The following is a 22,303-nucleotide window of genomic DNA, read 5'->3' on the forward strand; positions in this document are numbered from 1 at the left end:
TGGAAATACTAAAACGTGGATAACTTTCAGCCCAAAATGTATGAGACAAAATCCTTTGAGATATTCTTCAGAATACATTTTATACTTTTAAATGAAACAGTTAACTAAGTCTATAATGATTTAATAAGTACCATTTATCAAGTGATGTTCTAGAATTTATATCCTAAGGATACAATGAAAAACAAGACAATTTCTCCTTACATATTAGTTTGAGCTTACATGCTATCACGGAGGTAAGCAGGCATAAAACCATGTAATGAAATAAATAAGTTTAAGTAACAGTGTCATGAAGAAAGCAAAAAAGGATGGTATAGTAATTACTAATTGCATTATGTTAATTTGGATTGGGTGTTAGGGAGGTGACCTTCATCTAAATAAGAAAAAGACAACCATGAGTACTCTGGGAAGTATATTCTAGACGGGAGTTACAGAAATTTCAAAACTGTAAGATGAAAATAAGTCTTGGCATGTAAATAGAAGAGAAAAAAATGGGAGCAAATCAGATGTAGTCAAAAAGGTTGTGAGTAGTAGGAGATGTAAGCTGGGGAGACATACTATGTATGGATTTTCAAGCCAAGAAAAGAATTTCAATTTTACTCCAAGAGTAGTGAGAAATCACTGCAAAGGGAGTCAGTCCAGTTTGGGCAGTTTTTAAAAAGAGAAAAAAATCAGACATTTTTCCTTTCTCTGCTTCAGTGTGTTGGGAGTAAATAAGCAAGATAAAGAAATGCTAAATCTTTAGTTAAAGTACTAAATTCTAGTTGGGTGCAGTGGCTCACGCCTCTAATCCCAGCACTTTGGGAGGCCGAGGCAGGTGGATTGCTTGCGCCTAGGAATTCAAGACCAGCCTGGGTAACATAACAAAACCCTGCCCTCAATCTCCCCCATTCCCAAAAAAGCACTAAATTCTTATACTCCAAATATACAGATAGGGTCTTGCTTTGGTGTCCAGGTTGAATTTGAACTCCCAGGCTCAGGTGAGTCTCCAGTCTCAGTGTCCCAAGTATCTGGGAGTACAGGTGCAAACTACCATGCCTAGCTATTTCAAACTCTTAATAAAAGTAAACAGATACAGGACTTTAAGTCTTTAAAGTGCTTCACGGTTATTTATTTCAAATATTCTTACCTAACTCTGAAAAATTACCAATTTAATATATGTAGAACCATAACAAGACTTATTAGGGTCTCGCTCTATTGCCCAGGCTGGAGTGCAGTGGTGCAATCTCGGCTCACTGCACCTCCACCTCTCAAATTCAAGCGATTCTCCAACCTCTGCCTTCAGAGTAGCTGGGACTATAGGCATACGCCACCAAGCCCAGCTAATTTTTGTATTTTTAGTAGAGACAGGGTTTTTGCCATGTTGGCCAGGTTGGTCTCAAACACCTGGCTTCAAGTGATCCACCCACCTCAGCCTCCCAAAGTCCTGGGATTACAAGTGTGAGCCACTACAACTGGCCCATATTCCAACTTTAATAGCTTTTATCTATCACAATCAAGCCCTTGTTTGTCAATTTACTTACGTGTTCTGAGGTTATTTCATTAAGCCCCTAACTCGGGTGTGATTTATTTGTTTGGTTTCAGTCCCTCAGCAACATTTAATATAAAAGCTGTTTCCCTTTAGCTAGGTGCTTATTAAATTTACTAATTCTAAAAAGGAAGTATTCAAAGGAAATAAACAAAAATAAAAAATTTTGCCGGGCGCAGTGGCTCACGCCTATAATCCCAGCACTTTGGGAGGCCGAGGCGGGTGGATCACAAGGTCAAGAGATCGAGACCATCCTGGTCAACATGGTGAAACCCTGTCTCTACTAAACATATAAAAAATTAGCCAAGCATGGTGGTGCGTGCCTGTAGTCCCAGCTACTCGGGAGGCTGAGGCAGGAGAATTGCTTGAACCCAGGAGGCGGAGGTTGCAGTGAGCCGAGATCGCGCCATTGCACTCCAGCCTGGGTAACAAGAGCGAAACTCCGTCTCAAAATAAATAAATAAATAAAATAAAAATAAAAAATTCAGTTAGCATTCCACTTGCAACACCTTAGGAGCCAAAAAAATTAACATTTTAAATTAAATCTCTCTATCCAGTCTTAGATAACACAACTACTGGATTTTATTACACTGAATACAGCAATAGTTGATAGCTGTAGTAGTTGCTTATAGTAAGTTCAGAGAATTAAATGTTGGAGTGTGAATGCAGATGAAGTGAGAGAGGGAGGAGGTAGAAGGCAATAATAAGAAAATGAGATTTGAAAACTAAAATTGATAATATCTCAATTAATCTAGAAAAGAAAATATGTAGAAATGTTGGTAAAAAGCTTCTGGATATGCATATAGGTTTATGCCACTGGTAAAAGTGTGTCTGTATAACAGTATCATAAATTGCTATTAAAGTATGGTTTTAGGTCCACTAGTAGGCCATAGGATGAGCTCAGAACTAACTTTTAAAAGATATTTAAATTTGTTTTGTTTCTATATAGAAATTCTATACTTTTGATTTTTGCTGAGTTACAAAACAGCTAAAGTTTGCTATATCTTAAACCAAAATTAGTACCTGACTTGAGTTCTTTGAAATTTTTGTCCCACCAAGACATTTGGCTAACATATGTAATTGCAAAGCTCCTACACATGCACATGGCTAGACTTTCTGCAATGTGGGAGAAATGGTATTTTGTTGTTGTGTTATTAGGCTACTCATTTTCCAGGGCAGTGACTCTTACCATTTTACAATCATAGAGATTAAAAAAATAAAATCGAAAGGAAGTTATAAACACTCTCCCCAGAAAATTTTACATATACATAATTTTGGCATTCACAGATCTCTGCCAAGGTCTTGTCTTGCCAATTAGAAAGCAAACCGCCAAATGGCAAAAGAGCCATGTTATATTTCTCTCCATCTTCCCACTAGTAAGTATTAGGGAGTATTAATACCTGACATACAGTAGCTTTTTCGATAATCTCTGTTATGAATTTGTATTAACAAAAAATGTTTTTAAAGAAATCTATGTATTTAAATAAAAGAAACTGGGAACAATCTTCTTTAAAGAAACAAGACTTAAGTACATAGAATGGAAAGATTTAAGCTAGGATAATGTTAACGTCAGTGGCTTTTAATTATCAATTACTTTTATGTGTTTAAGATGTTTTTAAAAAAAACCTGCCCTCTCAAACAATTCAGTTGGTTAAATTATTTAGAAAATCTTTTATTCATAGATAAGGCAAAGATACAGTCCATCTCTTCCCATAGAATCATCTCTGATGATAGCTAAATTATTAATATTTTTATTATACACACATAAAAATATATTATTATACACACATAATACCTAAAAAGTTAACAAATTTAAAGCCCGAACATAAGACTTGACTCCTGATAATCTGCCATACTAAGTCTGAGTGAATGAGAATTTTGATTTTAAAAGTGTTCTAAAATAGTTTAATAGAAATGTGGGGTGACAGTATTAAAAAAAGTAGAAATAACAAAAACAGGGAATACTCATTTTAAACAAATTTGGTATTCAATGTCTTAAAGACATTCTGTTTAAGCAGAGAATTAACCTGAAGCCTGAAAGTCAAAAAACACAAGCTATGGTAAATAGACTGTTAGAGGCACTTATACAAAAATTAGCTGGGCATGGTGGTGCAAACCTGTAGTCCCAGCTACTCGGGAGGCTGAGGCATGAGAATTGCTTCAGCCTGGGAAGCAGAGGTTGCAGTGAGCTGAGACCGCACCATTATACTCCAGCCTGGGCAACAGAGCAAGAAAAAAAAGAACAACAACAAAAACCCAGGCAAACTAACATCAAAGTTACTGGTGAAAATGGAAAGATTTCCTCCTAATATCAGGAATGAGACAAGGACATTTACTTTCATCACTGCTATCGAATATTATACTGGAAGTCCTACCAGAGCAGTCAGGTAAGGAAAAGAAATAAAATGCATCTAAACTGTAAGCTAAAAAGTAAAACTATCTGTATTTGCAGATGACATGCCTCTATTTTTAGAAAATCTCCAAAAAACACACAAGAAATCACTAGAGCAATAAATAAATTTAGCAAAGCTGCAGGGTATGAGAACAGGCTACTTGTATATATCAGCAATAAACAACCTGAAAAGGATATTAAGAAAGCTATTACATTTATAATAGCATCCAAAAGAATATAATACCTAGGAATAAATTGAACCCAGGAGGTGAAAGACTTGCCTACTAAAAACTACAAAATATTGCTAAGGAATTCAAATAGAGCTAATTAAATGAAAAGATACCTACGTTCCGAGATTGAAGACTTTCAAAAGTGTGGTACTACCATAAGAATACACATATTACATCTATGAAATAGATCTGAATTCAGAAATAAGCCCAAAAATCTATGGCCAGTTGATTTTTGAGTAGTTAATAATTTTTATTAGAGGGTGTCTTTTGCAGGTATTAGTCATTAGTGTTTTTATAGTTCAAATACAATGAAGGGTACCAAGACCATTCAACGGGAAAGAATAATCTCTTCAACAAATGAGGCTGGGATAACTAGAGACCTACATGCATAACAATGAAGTAGGACCCCTACCTCATTCTATGTACAAAAAAGTAACTAAAAATGAATCAATGACCTAAATATATAGGAACTAAAACTATTAGAAGATAACACAAGAGGCTGGGCTTGGTGGCTCAGCACTTTGGGAGACCAAGGCAAGTGGATCACTTGAGGCCAGGAGTTCAAAACCAGCCTGGCCAACATGGTGAAATTCCATCTACTAAAAATACAAAAATTAGCTGGGCTTGGTGGTGGGCGCCTGTAATCCCGGCTACTCGGGAGGCTGAGATTAGAGAATCACTTGAACCTCGGAGGCAGATGTTGCAGTGAGCTGAGACTGCACCACTGCACTCCAGCTTGGGTGACAGAGTGAGACCCTGTCTCAAAACAAAACAAAGGAAAGATAACATGGGGTAAATATTCATGACTATAAATCTGGCAATAAATTCTTAGATTTGCTACCAAAAGCATAACCAACAGTAACAAAAATCAATAAAGTTAGTTTCATAAAAATTTAAAAATTAACACAATTGAATTCATGGAGATGGAGAGTAGAATGATGATTACCAGAGGCTGGGAAGGACTGTGGGAAGGGGGGCAAAAAGTGGGTTTGGTTAACGGGTGCAAAAACATAGAATAAATAAGGTCTAGTATTTGATAACAGAAGAGGATGACTACAGTCAATAAAAATTTATTGTATATTTAAAAATAACCAAAAGAGTATAATTGGAATGTTTATAACAAAGAAATGATAAATGCTTGAGGTGATGGATACCGCATTTACCCTGATGTGATTATTATACATTGTATGCCTATATCATAATATATCATGTACCCCAGACATGGTGGTGGGCTTGGTGCCCACCACCAAGCCCAGCTAATTTTTGTATTTTTAGTAGATGGAATTTCACCATGTTGGCCTACTTTCAGTGGTAAAAACCACAATTACTTTTGCACCAACCTAATACTATATGCCCATAAAAATAAAAAACTTCTGTACATCAAAGGACATTATAAAAAAAAGTAAAAGACAATCTACAGAATAAGACAACATACCTGCAAATCATGTATCTGATAAGGACTGAATATTCAGAATATATTTGGAAAAAAACTCCCACAACAACAAAAAGACAAAGAGTCTGGTGAAAAAGTGAGCAAAAGACTTGAATAGACATTTCTCCAAACAAGATATATAAAGACCAGCACACATTAAAAGATGTTCAACAACATTAAGTCATTAGAGAAATGCAAATCAAAATCACTGTGAGATATCACTTTACACCCACTAGGATGGTAATTATTTTTAAAAAGGGAAAGTAAAAAGTATTGTCAATGATGTAGAAAAATAGGGATAACTGTCATGCTGGTGGGAATGTAAAACAGTGCAGACTGGAAAACAGTTAAGCAGTTCTTCAACAAGTTAAGACATAAAATTACCATAATAACCACTACTAGATACATACCCAAAATAAAATAAAACAGAAGCCCACACAGAAACTTGAAGACAGGTGTTTATAGCAGCACTATTTATAATAACGAAAGGGTGGAAACATCCTAAATGTCCATCAATGAATGAATGGATAAACAAATTGTGTGCATAAACACAACAAATATTGTTCAGCCATAAAAAGAATAAAGTACTGATACTTCCTACAACTTGAATATACCTTGAAAACTTAGACTAAATGAAAGCCAGACACAAAAGGTCACATAAGGTATGAGTCATTTTATATAAAACATTCAGGAGAAGCAAATACAAAGATAAAGAAAAACAATTATTTGCTACTGGGGGTAAGGAGAGAAAGGGCTAGACAGCAATTATTTAATGTGCACAGAGTGTTCTTCTGGGTTAAGAGAACAGTTTTGAAACTAGAGAAAAGTGATGGTACATAACACTGTGAATGTACTAAACGCCACTGAACTGAACATTTTAAAATGGTTAATTGTATGTTATGTGAATTTAACCTCAATTTAAAAAATGTATCACTAGGAAAAACAAAAAGGTGATTGTGGAAGGAAAGAAACTAGTCTTCCTTCGAAAAGTGCAAATGTTCACAATGTAATAGAAATTGAATTACAGATTAACAACTGATACGGTTTGACTGTGTCCCCACCCAAATCTCATCTTGAATTTCCACCAGTTGTGGGAGGGATCTGGTGAAAGGTAACTGAATCATGGGGGCAGGTGTTTCCCGTGATGTTCTCGTGATTTTAAGTTTCACAAGATCTGATGGCTTTAAAAAGGGGAGTTTCCCTATACAAGCTCTCTTCTCTTGTCTGCCACTGTGCCAGACCTGCCTTTCACCTTCTGCCATGATTGTGAGGCCTCACCAGCCACGTGCAAACTGTTCATTCCATTAAATCTCCTTCTTTTGTAAATTGCCCAGTCTCGGGTATGTCTTTATCAGCAGCATGAAAACGGACTAATACAATGGCTTACACACCAAGTACTACTGTGATATGCAGAGTAATGGACAAAGATTTCCATATTCTAATCCTTGAGACGTGTATACGTTAGGTTATAAAGAAAAGGAAAATTAAGGTAGCAGGTGAAATTAAGATTGCTCATCAGCTAGCAGTAAAACAGGGAGTCATTCTGCATTACCCATGTGTGCCCACAAGGAAGGGACAGCAATGTCAGAATCAGAGTAATTTGACGTGAGACATTTGATTGGCCACTGTTGGCTATGAAGATGGAAGGGGATCATAAACCAAAGAATGTGGGCAGCTTCTAGATGCTGGAAAAGGCAATGAAAGGGATCTTCTTCTAAAGCCTCTAGAAGTAACATAGCCCTGTTAATAGCTTGATTTTATCCCAACTGAAACCCATGCCAGATTTGTCATCTCTAAACTGGTAAGGTAACATTTGTGTTGGTTAAAGTTAAGTTTGTGTGATTTGTTACGGTAGCACTAAGAAAAAACTGCAGATCTTACCTGGAAGTAGAATGCTCCTTTAATGAATACCTAAAAACGCCGGGCGCGGTGGCTCACGCCTGTAATCCTAGCACTTTGGGAGGCCGAGGCGGGTGGATCTCGAGATCAAGAGATCGAGACCATCCTGGTCAACATGGTGAAACCCCGTCTCTACTAAAAATACAAAAAATTAGCTGGGCATGGTGGCACATGCCTGTAATCCCAGCTACTCAGGAGGCTGAGGCAGGAGAACTGCCTGAACCCAGGAGGCGGAGGTTGCAGTGAGCCGAGATTGTGCCATTGCACTCCAGCCTGGGTAACAAGAGCGAAACTCCGTCTCAAAATAAATAAATAAATAAATAAATAAATAAATAAATAAATAAATACCTAAAAACATGGAAGTGGATTTGGAATTGGGCAGGGGGCAGAGGCTAGAATTTTAAGAAGCATAATTTCTAAAGGTTGGGCACAGTGGCTCATGCCTATAATCCCAGCACTTTGGGATGCCAAGGCAAGTGGATTGCTTGAGGTCAGGAGTTCAAGACTAGCCTGACCAATATGGTGAAACCCTGTCTCTGTTACAAATACAAAAATTAGCCTGACTTTGTGGTGGGCACCTAGAATCCCAGCTACTTGAGAGGCTGAAGCAGGAGAATCATTTGAACTCAGACTCTGTCTCCAAAAAAAAAAAAAAAAACTCAGCATTAATTTCTAAAAAGTTCAAACAGATTGTCAGCCAGCTAAACTTCATCAAAAAGAAAGGATAACTGAAATGACAGAACCCTGTGCCCAAAAGGCAGAAGCACAGAAGATCATCATAGATTACTCCCAGAACTTGAAACCAAATGGAGTTTGGATGGATTTTGAAATTCACAGGAAATTTCCTTCCATTGCTTTCTGTTTTGAACAGGAATGTCTATAAACTGTCATCAGATACCTGTCCCACCATTGTACTGTGGGAGGAGATAACTTGCTTCTCGAGTTTCAGTTTCATGCATGAAGAAAAAGTGTGTCTCAGGTGAATCATACCTCAAGTCTCAGTCATAAGTGATTTATTTGATGAGAATTGGAACTTTGAGCTTATGGGATTAAGATGACATGTTAAACTTTGAGCCGATACCGTAATGGGGATGCATGTCCTTTGCATGTGGAAATGATCAATCTTTGGGTGTTGGTAGGCAGAATAATGGCTTCCCCTAAATGCCATATCCTAATCTTTGTAAGCTGTGAATATGTTCCTTTCTATGGCAAAAGGTTTAAATGGGATCAAGGTTGCTCATCAGCTCATTTTAGGATAATTACTTTGAACAATTCAGCTATAAATATACAGAGCAAATAAAAAAATACATTTTATCTGTAGGAAACTAGTAAAAGTCACAGAAAAGGTAATGTCTGAACTGAATTAAAAAGCAGCAGCAGCAAGAGGCCAGGAAGAAGAAATGGGGTATTAAGAGGCATGATGACCCAAGAGTATACCATAGAGATACTCAAGCAAAAGTAAAAAGGAATGCAAACTGTAGAGTACGGAAGTATCTTTGACTGCTTGTTTGCTAAAAGTTTTAGTCACAGACCAATGTTGAATTTTATCTAATTTTTGGTATCTATTAAGATGATAGGATTTTCTGTTTATGTGAAAAATTACATATATTTTTCTAATGTATAACCAACCTTGCACATCCAACATAAACCCAACTTGGTCTTCATAAATTAGCATTTTTATATATGTTGTGTTTGTGTTACTATTTTATTTAAGATTTGTCACTTTGGGAGACCGGTGGATGCGGATAACAAGGTCAGGAGATCGAGACCATTATAGCCAACATGGTGAAACCCCATCTCTACTAAAATGCAAAAAATTAGCCAGGCGTGGAGGTGTCCACCTGTAGTCCCAGCTACTCAGGAGGCTGAGACAGGAGAATTGCTTGAACCCAGGAAGCAGAGGTTGCAGTGAGCCGAGACTGCAACACTGCACTCCAGCCTGGAGACAGTGAGACTCCATAACACACACACAAAAAAAAGATTTGTGCATTTTCACAAGTGAGATTTGCCAATAACTTTCATTCTTGTACAGTCTTTGTTGAGTTTTGGCATCAAGATTACGTTGGCCTCAGAAAATATGTGGGATGCATATCTACCTTTTCTGTTCTTCAGTAAAGTTTGTAAAAGACTGGCACTATTTCATCCTTAAATGGTTGATAGAATTCTTAGATGAAGTTATATGGACTTGCAGTTTGGCAGTTCTTCTTTGAATACATGTTTAAATTACAGATTCAATTTATTTAATAGTTACAGAACTATGAGGATGTTGTTTCTTCCACTGTCAGTTTTGGTTCCACTGTATTTTTCTAGAAATTCGTCAATTTCACAAAGATTTCAATTTTAAGCCATTTATAATGTGTTATTTTCCTTTAGATATCTAGAATCAGTAGTAATATTCCTTCTTCCATTCTTGGTGATGGCTGTGGTTTTTAAAAATTAGTCTTATCAATTTTATTAGGTTTTTCCCCCGACAAAAATTTTAACCTATTTTTAAAAAACTGGTTTATTATCTGTATTGCATGTGTGTTTCCTATATTAATTTCTGCTTCTATCTTTTCCCTCTTCCTTCTTCAGTTAATTCTCTTGCTCATTTTCTTTCTAACTTATTGAAATAGATGCTTAGTTTATAAAGTTTTCATTTTTCTTCTTTTCTTACGTAAGTAACTAAAGCTATAATTTTCTCTCTAGATACTGTTTCAGAGGCATCTTACAAATTTTGTTATGTAGCACTTTCACTAACATTCATTTCAAAATATTTTGAAATCTTTCATTTCAAAATTTTCCCTCATTTCCATTGGGACTTTTCCACTACCTTTCTGTTACAGATTTCTAGCTAATTGCATTGTGGTCGGGGAACATATATAATGATTTCAATCATTTTTACCCAGGAGCTCTACCAAATGACTAAGGAAGAAAAAAATACCACTCTTACATAAACTTTCAGTCCTGTGAAATTTGCTGAGGCTTGCTTTACAACCAGTTTTTTTTTACAGTCAATATTTTTAAAAGAACATGTATTCTGCAGACGTTTGAAGGTATTCTATATATGTCCACTGGTTCAAGTTTGCCAATCCCATTAATCCTGCAGGCACTGTGCATTTTGTTTTGTAGTGCCTTATTTTTATTTACATGTTCTATTACTAAGAAAGGTGTTTAAGTCTCCCATTAAGATTTGTGGATCTGCCTTTATCACCTTAAAATATTATTAGTTTTTTATTTATCTTGAGGCCATGTTATCACATTTATATAAATTTAGAATTACAGCTTCCTAGTGATTTCAACCTTTTATAACAACCACTTTATTTCTAATAATTTTTTTTTGCCTTAAATTTTACTGTGTCTGATTTAATATAGTTTTCTTTTGGCTGATGCTTGCCTGAATATCTTTTCTAAACTGTTATTTCAATGTCTTTTTTTCACTCTGGCTGCTTAAGAATTATTTCTCTTTGCCTTAATTTTCTGAAATGTCATTATATGCATAGATGATGATTTTTGTTTCTTTGTTTGTTTTTTTGAGACGGAGTTTCGCTCTTGTTACCCAGGCTGGAGTGCAATGGCGCGATCTTGGCTCACCGCAACCTCCGCCTCCTGGGTTCAAGCAATTATCCTGCCTCAGCCTCCTGAGTAGCTGGGACTACAGGCACGCGCCACCATGCCCAGCTAATTTTTTGTATTTTTAGTAGAGACGGGGTTTCACCATGTTGACCAGGATGGTCTCGATCTCTTGACCTCATGATCCACCCGCCTCGGCCTCCCAAAGTGCTGGGATTACAGGCGTGAGCCACCGCGCCCGGCGTTTGTTTGTTTTTTTGAGAGAGGGGTCCTGTTCTGTCTCCCAGGCTGGAGTGCAATGGCATGAATATGGTTCACTGCAGACTCAACCTCCCAGGCTCAAGCGATCCCTCCACCTCAGCCCCCAAAGTAGATGGGAATACATGTCCATGCCTCGCTAATTTTTGTATTTTTAGTAAAGATGGGGTTTTGCCATGTTACCAAGGCTTGTCTTCAACTCTTGAGCTCAAGCAATCCACCTGTCTCAGCCTGCCAAAGTGCTGGGATTATAGGTGTGAGCCACTGCACCCAGCCTCGATGAGTATTTTTTATTCAAACCCCCTGGAATTTGCTGGCCTTCATGAATCTGTAGACTGATCTTGTTCATCTGTTTGAAATACTCTTAGTTATCTCATCTTCAAATACTCTTATGCTCCATTCAGGATTGTTTCTCTAAAGACTATCAGCTACCTTGTCAATCGTAGTAATGTAAATCAGAAGACAGTAAAATAGTATATTCAAGTAAATACCAAACTGAAACTCTAAAACCAGTAAAGATATCCAAAGAATGAAGGCAAAATAATTTTTAGACAAATAAAAACTGGTCACTACCAACAGACCGCTTTGAAATTTTCCTTTACAAAGAAAAATCTGTAAAGGAAATGTATTCTTGGCAGAAGGATCTTATGAGAGGTGTAGAAATAGGTAAAGAGCAAAAAAATAGTATGTGGATAAAGTCCATAAGAACACTGACTATGCAAGACAACAATGATGTCTTATAGGTAGATGTGTGTATATATGTATGAGTATAGAAACATGCTCATACTGTATAGAGAAACGGAATAACATAAACAAAAACTGGTCAGTGCAAGAAAAGGTGAGGAAAAAAAAGAAAAAGTGATGGAGACTACGTAGGATAAACAGATGCATAAAGACAGACCAAATTTAAGCCCCAATAAGTAATTACATGAATTAGAAAACAGATAAAATTCTTCAATGAAAGAAAGATTTTTCAGACAGGATTTTTAAGAAATCAGTTATACAGTTGTCAAAACCCACAGAATTTATAACATCAAGAGCAAATTCTAACAAAACTTTCGGTGATAATGACATGTCAATGCAGGTAACACATGTGCCACTGTGGTGTGGGATGTTGACAGCAGAAGAGAACGTACCTATGTAGGGACAGGGGTAGGGTATATAGGAACACTGCACTTTCTACTCAGTTCTGCTGTGACCCTACTACTACTCTAAAAAATAAGAGTTTAGAAATAAATAGTCCACTAATAACTTAATATTGTATAAAATATATTCCTTTTCTTTCTTTTTTTTTTTTTTGAGACAGGTCTTCCTCTGTTGCCCAGGCTGGAGTGGACAGCAGTGATGCAATCATAGCTCACTGCAGCCTCGACCTCCTAGCTCAAGCAGTCCTCCCACCTCAGCCTTCTGAGAAGCTGGGACTATAGGTGCATGCTACCACGGCTGGCTAATTTTTTTATTTTTTAATAAAGATGGGGTTCTTTTCTGGTAAAGATGGTAAAGTCTGTTGCCCAGGCTGGTCTCAAACTCCTAGGCTCAAGTGATCCTCCTACCTCAGCCTCCCAAAGTGCTGGGATTAAAGGAGTAAGCCACCATGCCCAGCCTAAAATACATTCTTAATTTAAAATTGAAGCTATAATGGAAAAACAATGACCTCTAAAACTTCAATAATATAAAATATGAGGTAAAATATTACTTACTCAACTTTGTAGTCACCTGCTATGAAACATGAAACATTTAAGTCTAATAGACACAACCAAAACTTAATTTGAAATAGATTTTAAGGAAAAATCTTGATTAAAGGAAAATCAATCCAAGTGTCATCAGACTTTATCCAGACAGTATTAACTATCCAAACTATTTACTCTGCATACAATCTTGCATGTTCTCCCAAAACCTAAAATGCAATTAAAAAAATAATAAACTGACAATTGAAAAATAATAATAAAATTGGAAAATGAAAAAAAAAAGTATTTCTGATTAAAATTAAAAATTACCTACAAAACTGACTCTTGCTAATAGTTAAAAATAAATTATGAACCAAAAACCATGCCAAGTACATGTATTACCTCCTACCATCTTTTCAACAGTATAATGTAGACATTTTCACAAGTAAGAAAATGGAGACTCAAAGAAGTAAAATAACTTAGTAAAAACAATCTGGGAGAGTAAATTTGGAATCCACATCTGTCTGACTACAGAATCTAAAGTCCTACCCACCACATCAGGGTTCCCCACCCCTGGACCACAGACCGGTACTGTCCATGGCCTGTTAGGCCGCACAACAGGAGGTGAGCATTGGGCCAGAAGGCATTACCACCCGAGTGTCACCTCCTGTCAGACCAGCAGCAGCATTAGATACTCACAGAAGCACAAACCCTATTGTAAACTGCATATGTGAAGGATCTAGGTTGTACGCTCCTTATGAGAATCTAATGCCTGATGATCTGAGGTGGAACAATTTCATCTTCAAACCATCTCCCAACCCCCACCCTGGTCCATGAAAAAACTGTCTTCCACAAAGCTGGTCCCTGGTGCCAAAAGGTTGGGGATCACTGTACTACATAATAGTAACTTCATTTTCTATGTTAATTTCTTGATAAATATATAATGATTCAAAACTTGTACCCTAATTATACCAGATATTCTGCACACAAGCCAAAACCATTTTCATTAAACAATGATTCAAAAGAAGTTTTAAAAGATAGTTTTCCAAGTTGAGATATGAAATTTTGTGTTAAAAAACCATTATTCAAACTACAGTATATATGAATCAAAGTGCTTCTGTGGCTTTTTGCTCTATTTAAACCTACATTTGTTTAAGAATACAATCAAATTGCTATGTAGTATCCATCACTTCATTTGCCAGAGTTAGTTTTAGGTCAACATATGGAATAAAATGGGATAGAAATGAGAGAAGACTATGATTATTAGACTACAATTAAAGCTGTTAGCATCTTGGAAGACAAGCAGCAAACAACATAACTGTGACAAACCAGAAAGATGATCTATCAAGAATAAAATGAAATTCGATCAAGTGTGTTTTATTTTTTTTTTCCTATGAGACAGGGTATCATTGTCATTAAGGATGCAGTGCAGTGGAGTGATCATAGTTCACTATAAACTCGAATTCCTGGGCTCAAGAGATCCTCCTACCTCAGCCTCCTGAGTAGTTGGGACTAGAGGGACATGCTGCCACACTTGGCTAATTTTTGTTTTATTTTTGGGGGATAGGATCTTGCTATGTTGCCCAAGCCAGTCTCAAACTCCTGACCACAGCAATCTTTCCAGCTTGGCCTTCCAAAGCACTGGATTACAGGTATGAGTCACTGTACCTGGCCTAAATGCTTATGTATTGTAATTCAGTATTTAGTATTTACTGACTATCTTCCATCCACCAAACACTGTGGTGGGCATTGGGATTACAGAGATAAAACAGTGAAATAAAGGCTACAATACAAACAGGTATGCACAAAATATCATGCCACCTCACTTGAGGGGTAATAGGAGAAACTGGTAAGAAAAAAGATTAGAGAGAACTTCCTTTTGAAGATGTAGTATCTGACCTAAGTCTGAAAGGATAAACAGGAAACGAAACAAAAGAAGAAAGGTAAGAAACAAGATAAAGTCACAGAAGCAAGAAAGCACAATCCATTTAGAGAACTGAAAAAGTTTAATGTAAGATATACATAGGGCAAATATTGGAGAATAAGGCTAAAGAGAGAAATATGGTTTACATAAAGGGTGTTCGTGTGGATGAATTTTATCTAGAAAGCCACTGGCGGAGGTTAAATATGGTAAGACATGAAAAATAGTAATCTAGGTTCAAAAAAAACCCGAGGTCCTATACTAAGACAGTGACCATGAAAACGAAGAACGGGACAAACATAAAAATGTTATGGAAACAAACACAGAGAATGAGAGAAAAGAAAACATTAAGACAGGCAGGTTTCTAGTGTCATTACCTGAGTGGACACTGATGCTGTGACTGAAGAGATACAGGATACTAACTATGGTGATATCTCGAAGAATGAATAACTCCCATCTTTCACAGATTACAGAAAGGTTTTTAGGAGGAAGTGATATCTACCATGGGACATAAAAGATGAACAGAAATAAAGACAATGGGTGAGAGTCTGAATGTTGGCAGTGAAGGAGAAGTACTGAACAATGGCAACGATGAGGCTAGATAAGGAAGAAGGAGCCAGATCAAAAGTGCTTCATAAGCCAGCAGGACTTTTGGGTTACAGCATTCAAGTACTGGAGAGCTTTGTTATGGTTATAAGGAAGAGAATGAAAGGATCACATTTTTATTTCAGAAAAATGACTCTAACTACAAGATGAAAATAGACTGCAGGAAGAGATCAAAATTGAAGAGGGAAGAGGGAGGGAATATAAAAATAACCCAAGTAAAAGACAGCAGCAGTAACCTGAGTTAGAATGAATGGTGTTAGTGGGAACTTACATAATGGATAAGTGGACATATCTGGTGTCTAGCCAGACTGGGTATCTACAGGTTAAGAGTTAAAGCTAACATAACACTTTTCTTTCTTTTAAAGAAATAGAGACAAGGTCTCTCTATGTTGCCCAGACTGGTGTCAAACTGGACTCAAGCAATTCTCTAGCCGCAGCCTTCCAAAGCACTGGGATTATAGTGTGAGCCACCTCACCCTGCCCGTATTTTCTTTTAATACAACCCCCTACCAACCCAGTCATTCACCTGTGTTTTTGTTTTTCCTTAAACAATTTAACAACTTACAAAAAGTACAGATCTTTTTAAAAATTTATGATAGTCAAAATGTTTTAATTGTAACAACAGCTCAAGAAAATTAAGAAAGGCTTTAAGAAAAAAGTACATTTTGAGATGGACTTTGAAAGATTATAACCAACGAATCTCTAATGGATTAAGAAAAATAAGCAAAATCTGGCCAGATGCAGTGGCTCATGCCTGTAATCCCAGCACTTTGGGAGGATAATGCCAAGAAGAATGCTTGAGCCCTGGAGTTCAAGACAAGCCTGGGAAATGTAGTGAGACTCCATCTCTACAAAAAAATAAAAATAAATAAAATCTGTAGGTAAAATGTTAAAGGTGACAACTAAAATTCTTACATACATGTGTGAGGATGGTAACACCACTCATTAACAGAACACAGAAAAGGGACAAGGCATGTGTGTGTAAAGACAGACTGAATGGGAAAGGTAACAGTAAATAAAGGTTTTGTTTTTACTAAATACAGATTTGAAGAGGCTGCATTAGAAGTTCCTGTGAGACATTTAAGTACTGATATCAACTAATCAGGTATATTATATTCAAGATTGAGACAGAAGTATCTGATACTCAAGAGAGAAAAGTGGGCTGGAGATCGTAATTTTTATGTCAGCAGGATGTGCATGGTAACCGAAACTCTGAGAGTAGATAATACTCAAGAATACACAGAGTGAGAAATATGATGGCCTAGGACATATCCCTAAAAGTCATCTACATTTTATAGATTGGTAAATAAATAAATGATGCCCATAGAAAGAGATGGAGAAGATGCAGCCAGATAAGTTACAATGGAAACTGAGTATCTTAAAAACTAAGAGAGTCTTTTTAAAAAACTAGAAGTCAACAATATTCAATGTTGCCAAGTAAGTTAAAGACCCAAATGTTACAGCATTTAGCATCAGGAAGATAATATATATATATATATATTTTTTTTTTTGAGACAGAATTTCGCTCGTTACCCAGGCTGGAGTGCAATGGCGCGATCTCGGCTCACTGCAACCTCTGCCTCCTGGGTTCAGGCAATTCTCCTGCCTCAGCCTCCTGAGTAGCTGGGATTACAGGCACGCGCCACCATGCCCAGCTAATTTTTGGTATTTTTAGTAGAGACGGGGTTTCACCGTGTTGACCAGGATGGTCTCGATCTCTTGACCTTGTGATCCACCCGCCTCGGCCTCCCAAAGTGCTGGGATTACAGGCGTGAGCCACCGCGCCCGGCGGAAGATAATCTTAAAAACAATTTCAAGCAAGAAAGGGGGACTGGAAGACAAGGCAGAAGAGACTGTAAGGACAGGCAACTCATTGAAGAAGCCTAGTTATGAAGAGGACACACAGAATTTAGAGACTATAGGGATTTGTAATTGAGGAAGAATTTTTTAATGGTCTTCCTTACATGTTTTCTGAAGGGAAGTAACAAGTACAGCACAAAGAAGGTATCAACAGAAGAGGTCCCTGATACAATTGCAGATGGAATTTAAAGCATAAATGAAAGACAATCTTTCAATAGAGGAGAAAAGAATACATGTAAGTAAGACATTAGAGGATATATGTATTTTCTACTCACATGGGTTTACCTAAATTCTTCTAGAAGAGAAAATTTATGTAAGTTTGGATACATCTGTATATTGAAATTTTAACAATGGTGTTTTCTGTGAAATGGGATCATGGTCTATATTATTTTATTATTTTTGTCCTATTTTCCAAATTTTCTACAATAAGCACACAACTTTTTAAAAATGTCTTTGTCCTTTAAATAATAAAGAATAATTCATTAACAAAGAAAATTCAGAAAACAAAAGTAGAAAGGGAGAAACAATACCTATAACCCACTAATGAATTGCTTTCATAGGTTGAGAAAATACATAAATGGCAGTTACATTACTTCATTCTCTCAAAGGAATATTAATAGAAACACTGAATTAGAATAATCCAAAACTTTCAACTGATTCTTTAACTGATTCAGACATGGAGAAAAGGGTGAATTCTGATAGCCTCTTAGCTACCTAACTCTCTCTTTTAAAAAAGAATTGTTAAATCTCTGCTTAAAAAGATAGAATTTAGATATTTGGGCCTATTAATTAAGAGCTAAATTTTGAATGCTGCCTTCCTTCCTAGTCATAATCATTTTTGCTAAGTATTAATTATAAATAACATCCATTAGTAACATTCACACTCACTGGCAACAATTTTAAAAAAGAGAAATTTTAAATGGAGGCTTACAGTTGTGGTAAATTTGGTCTAACAAAGGGATCATTTTCTGCTCCATTGACTGCTTTGTTTTTCCTTTGTTTTGGTTCAGAATTGGTAGAGGGTGCCTGAGAATTATTAGCTGTGGGAGGTTTGCGTTTGGCTAGAAGTTTCCTTTGCCTTTCAATATCTTCCCTTTGCTGATTCACCCATTCTTGTTGCCTGTGTAAAAATAAACAAATAAAACCAAATTAACCTTGTAATACTTTTCACAGTTAAAATAGGGAAAAAAATGCATAAAAAACATGAAAAATCAGGTAATATAAAATTGTAACCTTTTGGTTCCACTTTTATGAACCAACTTGTACTTATCCTTTAGGTTTCATTTGAAATGATTGTTTTTAAATGAGGTGTTCTCTAAACTCCTAGATTAGGGAAAGGTGTGTTGCCACATGTAATTTCATGGGAGCTTCTATCTCCTCACCTCATCCTTTCTAACAAATATCATTCCTACAGATACTTCATCATAAAGTGTCCGGTTAGACAATATCACTCCCTAAGAACAGAGATCATGTCTATTTATGCAGTATCCTGTTGTATCCCTAGTACCTAGTGACCAGCACTTACCTGTTGCTCAATAAATGTTTCTTGAATGAAATAAATGAGCTAAAATAAGCCCCCAAACCATTAAAGTATGGGGTACATGTTATACATGCATCACAATATTTGCTAACAAATTTACAAAATGCAAATATGAATTTAATATGAAAAGAGTTAATTTCTAAATTTACTTTTGTTAAAAAAAATGAGACTGGTGTTTTGAAATGAAACAAATTAACCTTAAGAAATTTATGAGAAAAATATAATTTTGATAATTTAAAGGAAAAAAGAAAATAGGAAGAAAAATTAGCATCGCTTTGAAAAATGGGCAAGTAACAAAAGTAAAATTAATGCTTCCCATTCAAGAATCTGAAACACTTTTGCAAATAGCTCCCTAATTCTAAAAACTAATAGACACTATGTCTATTATTAAAATGTAGATTCAATATTCTAGCAGTTTGAGCAGAGCATTAAGTAGTAAAAAGTGAAGCTTTTTAAAACTATCTTATCATACAACACCTTAAGCTTATTCTAACAGTAACCATGTTCTCTTTTAGGTCACCTCACTATGCCAATAAAAAATTTAAAAATCCTACATGGTTATGATACTTAGGTTTGGAGCAAGTCAAATATTTCACACCCTCCTCTCCTCAACCACTCAAACGAGAACTATAGGGCTCCTACTTGGCCAATGCAGAACTGACCTTACACACATCCCCTTCCCTGTGATTCTAGTGAGGAAGTAGCAGAGTATGATAGGAGTGAAAAAAACGTCAAGAAGAACCTAGGCAGAAGATTAAAACAGTAGAGAAAAATCTCAAGAATGGCAAAGTGAGAGCAAGACTTTAATCCAGTTTTCATTTAGAAGCAGGAATGAATTTCAATTTTTAATAAGTAAATCTTAAGGCTATTTTAGGGCCCAATCAAGATGGTATAAATGCAAATAAGCAGTAACAATACTAATGATTAAAATATTAATGGAAAGTAAAGAATTACTGGAATAGGTATTAACAGCTGATTATTCAGGGATGACTAGAGATTAATATTATTACTTTTTATTTAATTACTTATCTTCTCATCTGCTAACTACTCTGGGTTCTTTAACTGATTATAAACAGCTTGATATACACATAGTAGGTCCTCAATAAATGCTTATTAGTGACAGTCAAGACATACAAGTAATTATTTTCTTTTTTGACAGTTATTTTTTTAGACAGTCTCGCTCTATTGCCCAGACTGGAGTGCAGTGGCATACTCTCGGCTCACTGCAATGTCCCAGCTTCAAGCAATTCTCATGCCTCAGCTTCCCGAGTAGCTGGGATTAGAGGCGCACACCAAGCCTGGCTAATTTTTGTATTTTCAGTAGAGATGGGGTTTTGCCATGCTGGCCAGGCTGGTATCAAAATCTTGACCTCAGGTGATCCACCCACCTCGGCCTCCCAAAGCACTAGGATTACAGGCATGAGCCACCGCGCCTGCCACCTTTTTTGACAGTTAAGTGGAGAAATTGGAACCACTGGTAGAATTTATATTTTAGAACATTAATATTAATTCTATAATACTCTCTCTTATTCATTGCAGGACAATTACAGGTCTGGGTTTAGAAGCAGAGCCTTTTGCTCATAAAACACTAAAAAATTATCTTCTCCTGCTTTCCACTTTACTGTTGATATGTTAGTTCATGCCTTAATCACTTTTCATCTGGATAGCCCTCCGTCTTAACCGCCAATAACATTTATCCTCTTTCTAATAATACATTCACATTACCATCAGTTATTATTCTACAACTATCACAGTGGATATCATTCCGATCATGTACACTATAGATAAACCTTTAACAAGTCCCATTATGAGAATTAAAACCCAAACTCCCTAATAACACAGGGACATTATCCTTTGTTCCACTGTGATATAACTAGCACAGCTATGTTGAACAAAATTTGAATAAATCTGCTGAGAGAGAAGCCCATTCTGCAGCAACTCTTAGGAACGAGTGCTTGAACAGCAATGTTGGTGTGATACCATGTGAAAGAAAGCTCTGCCTCTATTTCAAATAACTCGATACTCTGGAAAAGCTGATATTCATGCTGGCATTACTCCTGATTTTCAGGTTTAAAGAAATTTTCCACCTCCCACCCCTCAAAAAGGAGTAGCATATTTAGCACTCCTTAACTCATAAACAGCCAATCAGTCCTTATCTACCACCATCTGAACTCATGAAGAAAATATAGTAACTATAATTTTTGTTTTAAAGTTTGATCAGAAATGCACCAGAAAACCAAATACCACATATTCTCATGTATAAGAGGGAGCTAAACATTGGAGACACATGGGACATAAAGATGAGAATGACAGAAACTGGGGACTACAAAAATGAAGAAGGAGGCAGAGATGGGACAAGGACTGAAAAACTATTGGGTACTATGCTCATTACCTGAGTAATGGGTTCAATTGTACCCCAAACCTCAGTATCATGCAATATAGCCCTGTAGCAACCTGCACATGTATCCCCTGAATCTAAAATAAAAGTTGAAATTAAAATAAATAATAGAGTTTACCTCAGAAATGCTAAAGTCACATGTTTAGTTTAACTGATATGCGTTACTATATCTAAGGAAAAAGAGAAGTTTTTTTCCTTAGGAACAGAAAGCAGGCAAGTACTGAATATTATAAGGAGAGAGGAATTGGAAAAAAAAACACGACTCTTCCACTGAAAATTAAATTTTCAACAGTTTTTCTCCCAAAATATCATCTGTAAAGCTAAAGGTTCAGTTCATACTTCGGAAAGTCAGAGTTAGAATAACATATTATACTCTATAGATGAGTGCTAATTAACCAAGAAATCTACTAAGCAAAAACTGTAATACTTTTGGTTTCATATCCCTTTCAAATGTACTAAATTCTATGATTTCAGTGTAGTGAGGAATTGTAGAACATAATTACAAATCTATAATCTTTTAAAGTAATGAAAACCCAAATGAATACGGAAAACTTTTAAATGTTAAGAATGACTAACTTCACAAGATTCTGAAATGCAAAACCATCTGTCCACTGTTCAGTAAATGAAGCGCCATGTCTAACTGTTGTAAAGTGCCCGAGGCGTAATCGATCTTGCATACTCTTCTCTCTGCTTGACAGCTTTTCTTGCGTACTCTGAAAAAGGAGAAAAAAAAATGATCACTCAGTTTCATTCATTAATTTTATAAAAGCATATAAAGCACAAGGGGCTAATGAAGGAGAAGGGAAAATTTCCTCAACTTTTAACCTACCTTTTCAATAAGAAGTTTCTTGCTCATTGATATGCACTTATTTAACCGTTCTTTATATTTTTCAAGTAATTTTTGTTGTTCATCTATTTGCCGTCTGAGATCACAGTTAGCCTATGACATAAGTAGAAAATGCAAAAGGTCTAGACTGGGGAATATGAAAAGCTTAGAAATATTTTTAATGTTCTAAATAAACT

General features: G+C 36.2%; 1 protein-coding gene across 6 annotated transcripts in view; it reads right to left on the reverse strand.

Moving 5' to 3' along the window:
• Positions 1-22,303, reverse strand: part of TLK1 (tousled like kinase 1) — a 170,271-nt gene that overhangs the window by 34,959 nt on the left and 113,009 nt on the right. For 5 of the 6 annotated variants that reach the window (XM_012468540.2, XM_064373372.1, XM_064373374.1 and 2 more), the window contains 3 exons: positions 22,110-22,220; positions 21,857-21,993; positions 18,274-18,462 (listed from right to left, as the gene is read on the reverse strand). In XM_012468540.2, the coding sequence (XP_012323963.1) occupies positions 18,274-18,462; positions 21,857-21,993; positions 22,110-22,220 (437 nt within the window). The remainder of the gene's footprint in view (positions 1-18,273; positions 18,463-21,856; positions 21,994-22,109; positions 22,221-22,303) is intronic. The other variant, XM_064373373.1, reaches the window with a different exon arrangement.

The sequence above is a fragment of the Aotus nancymaae genome, unplaced genomic scaffold, assembly GCF_030222135.1.
Source record: "Aotus nancymaae isolate 86718 unplaced genomic scaffold, 86718_ANA_hifiasm-v0.15.2.pri h1tg000008l, whole genome shotgun sequence".
Classification (NCBI taxonomy): Eukaryota; Metazoa; Chordata; class Mammalia; order Primates; family Aotidae; genus Aotus; species Aotus nancymaae.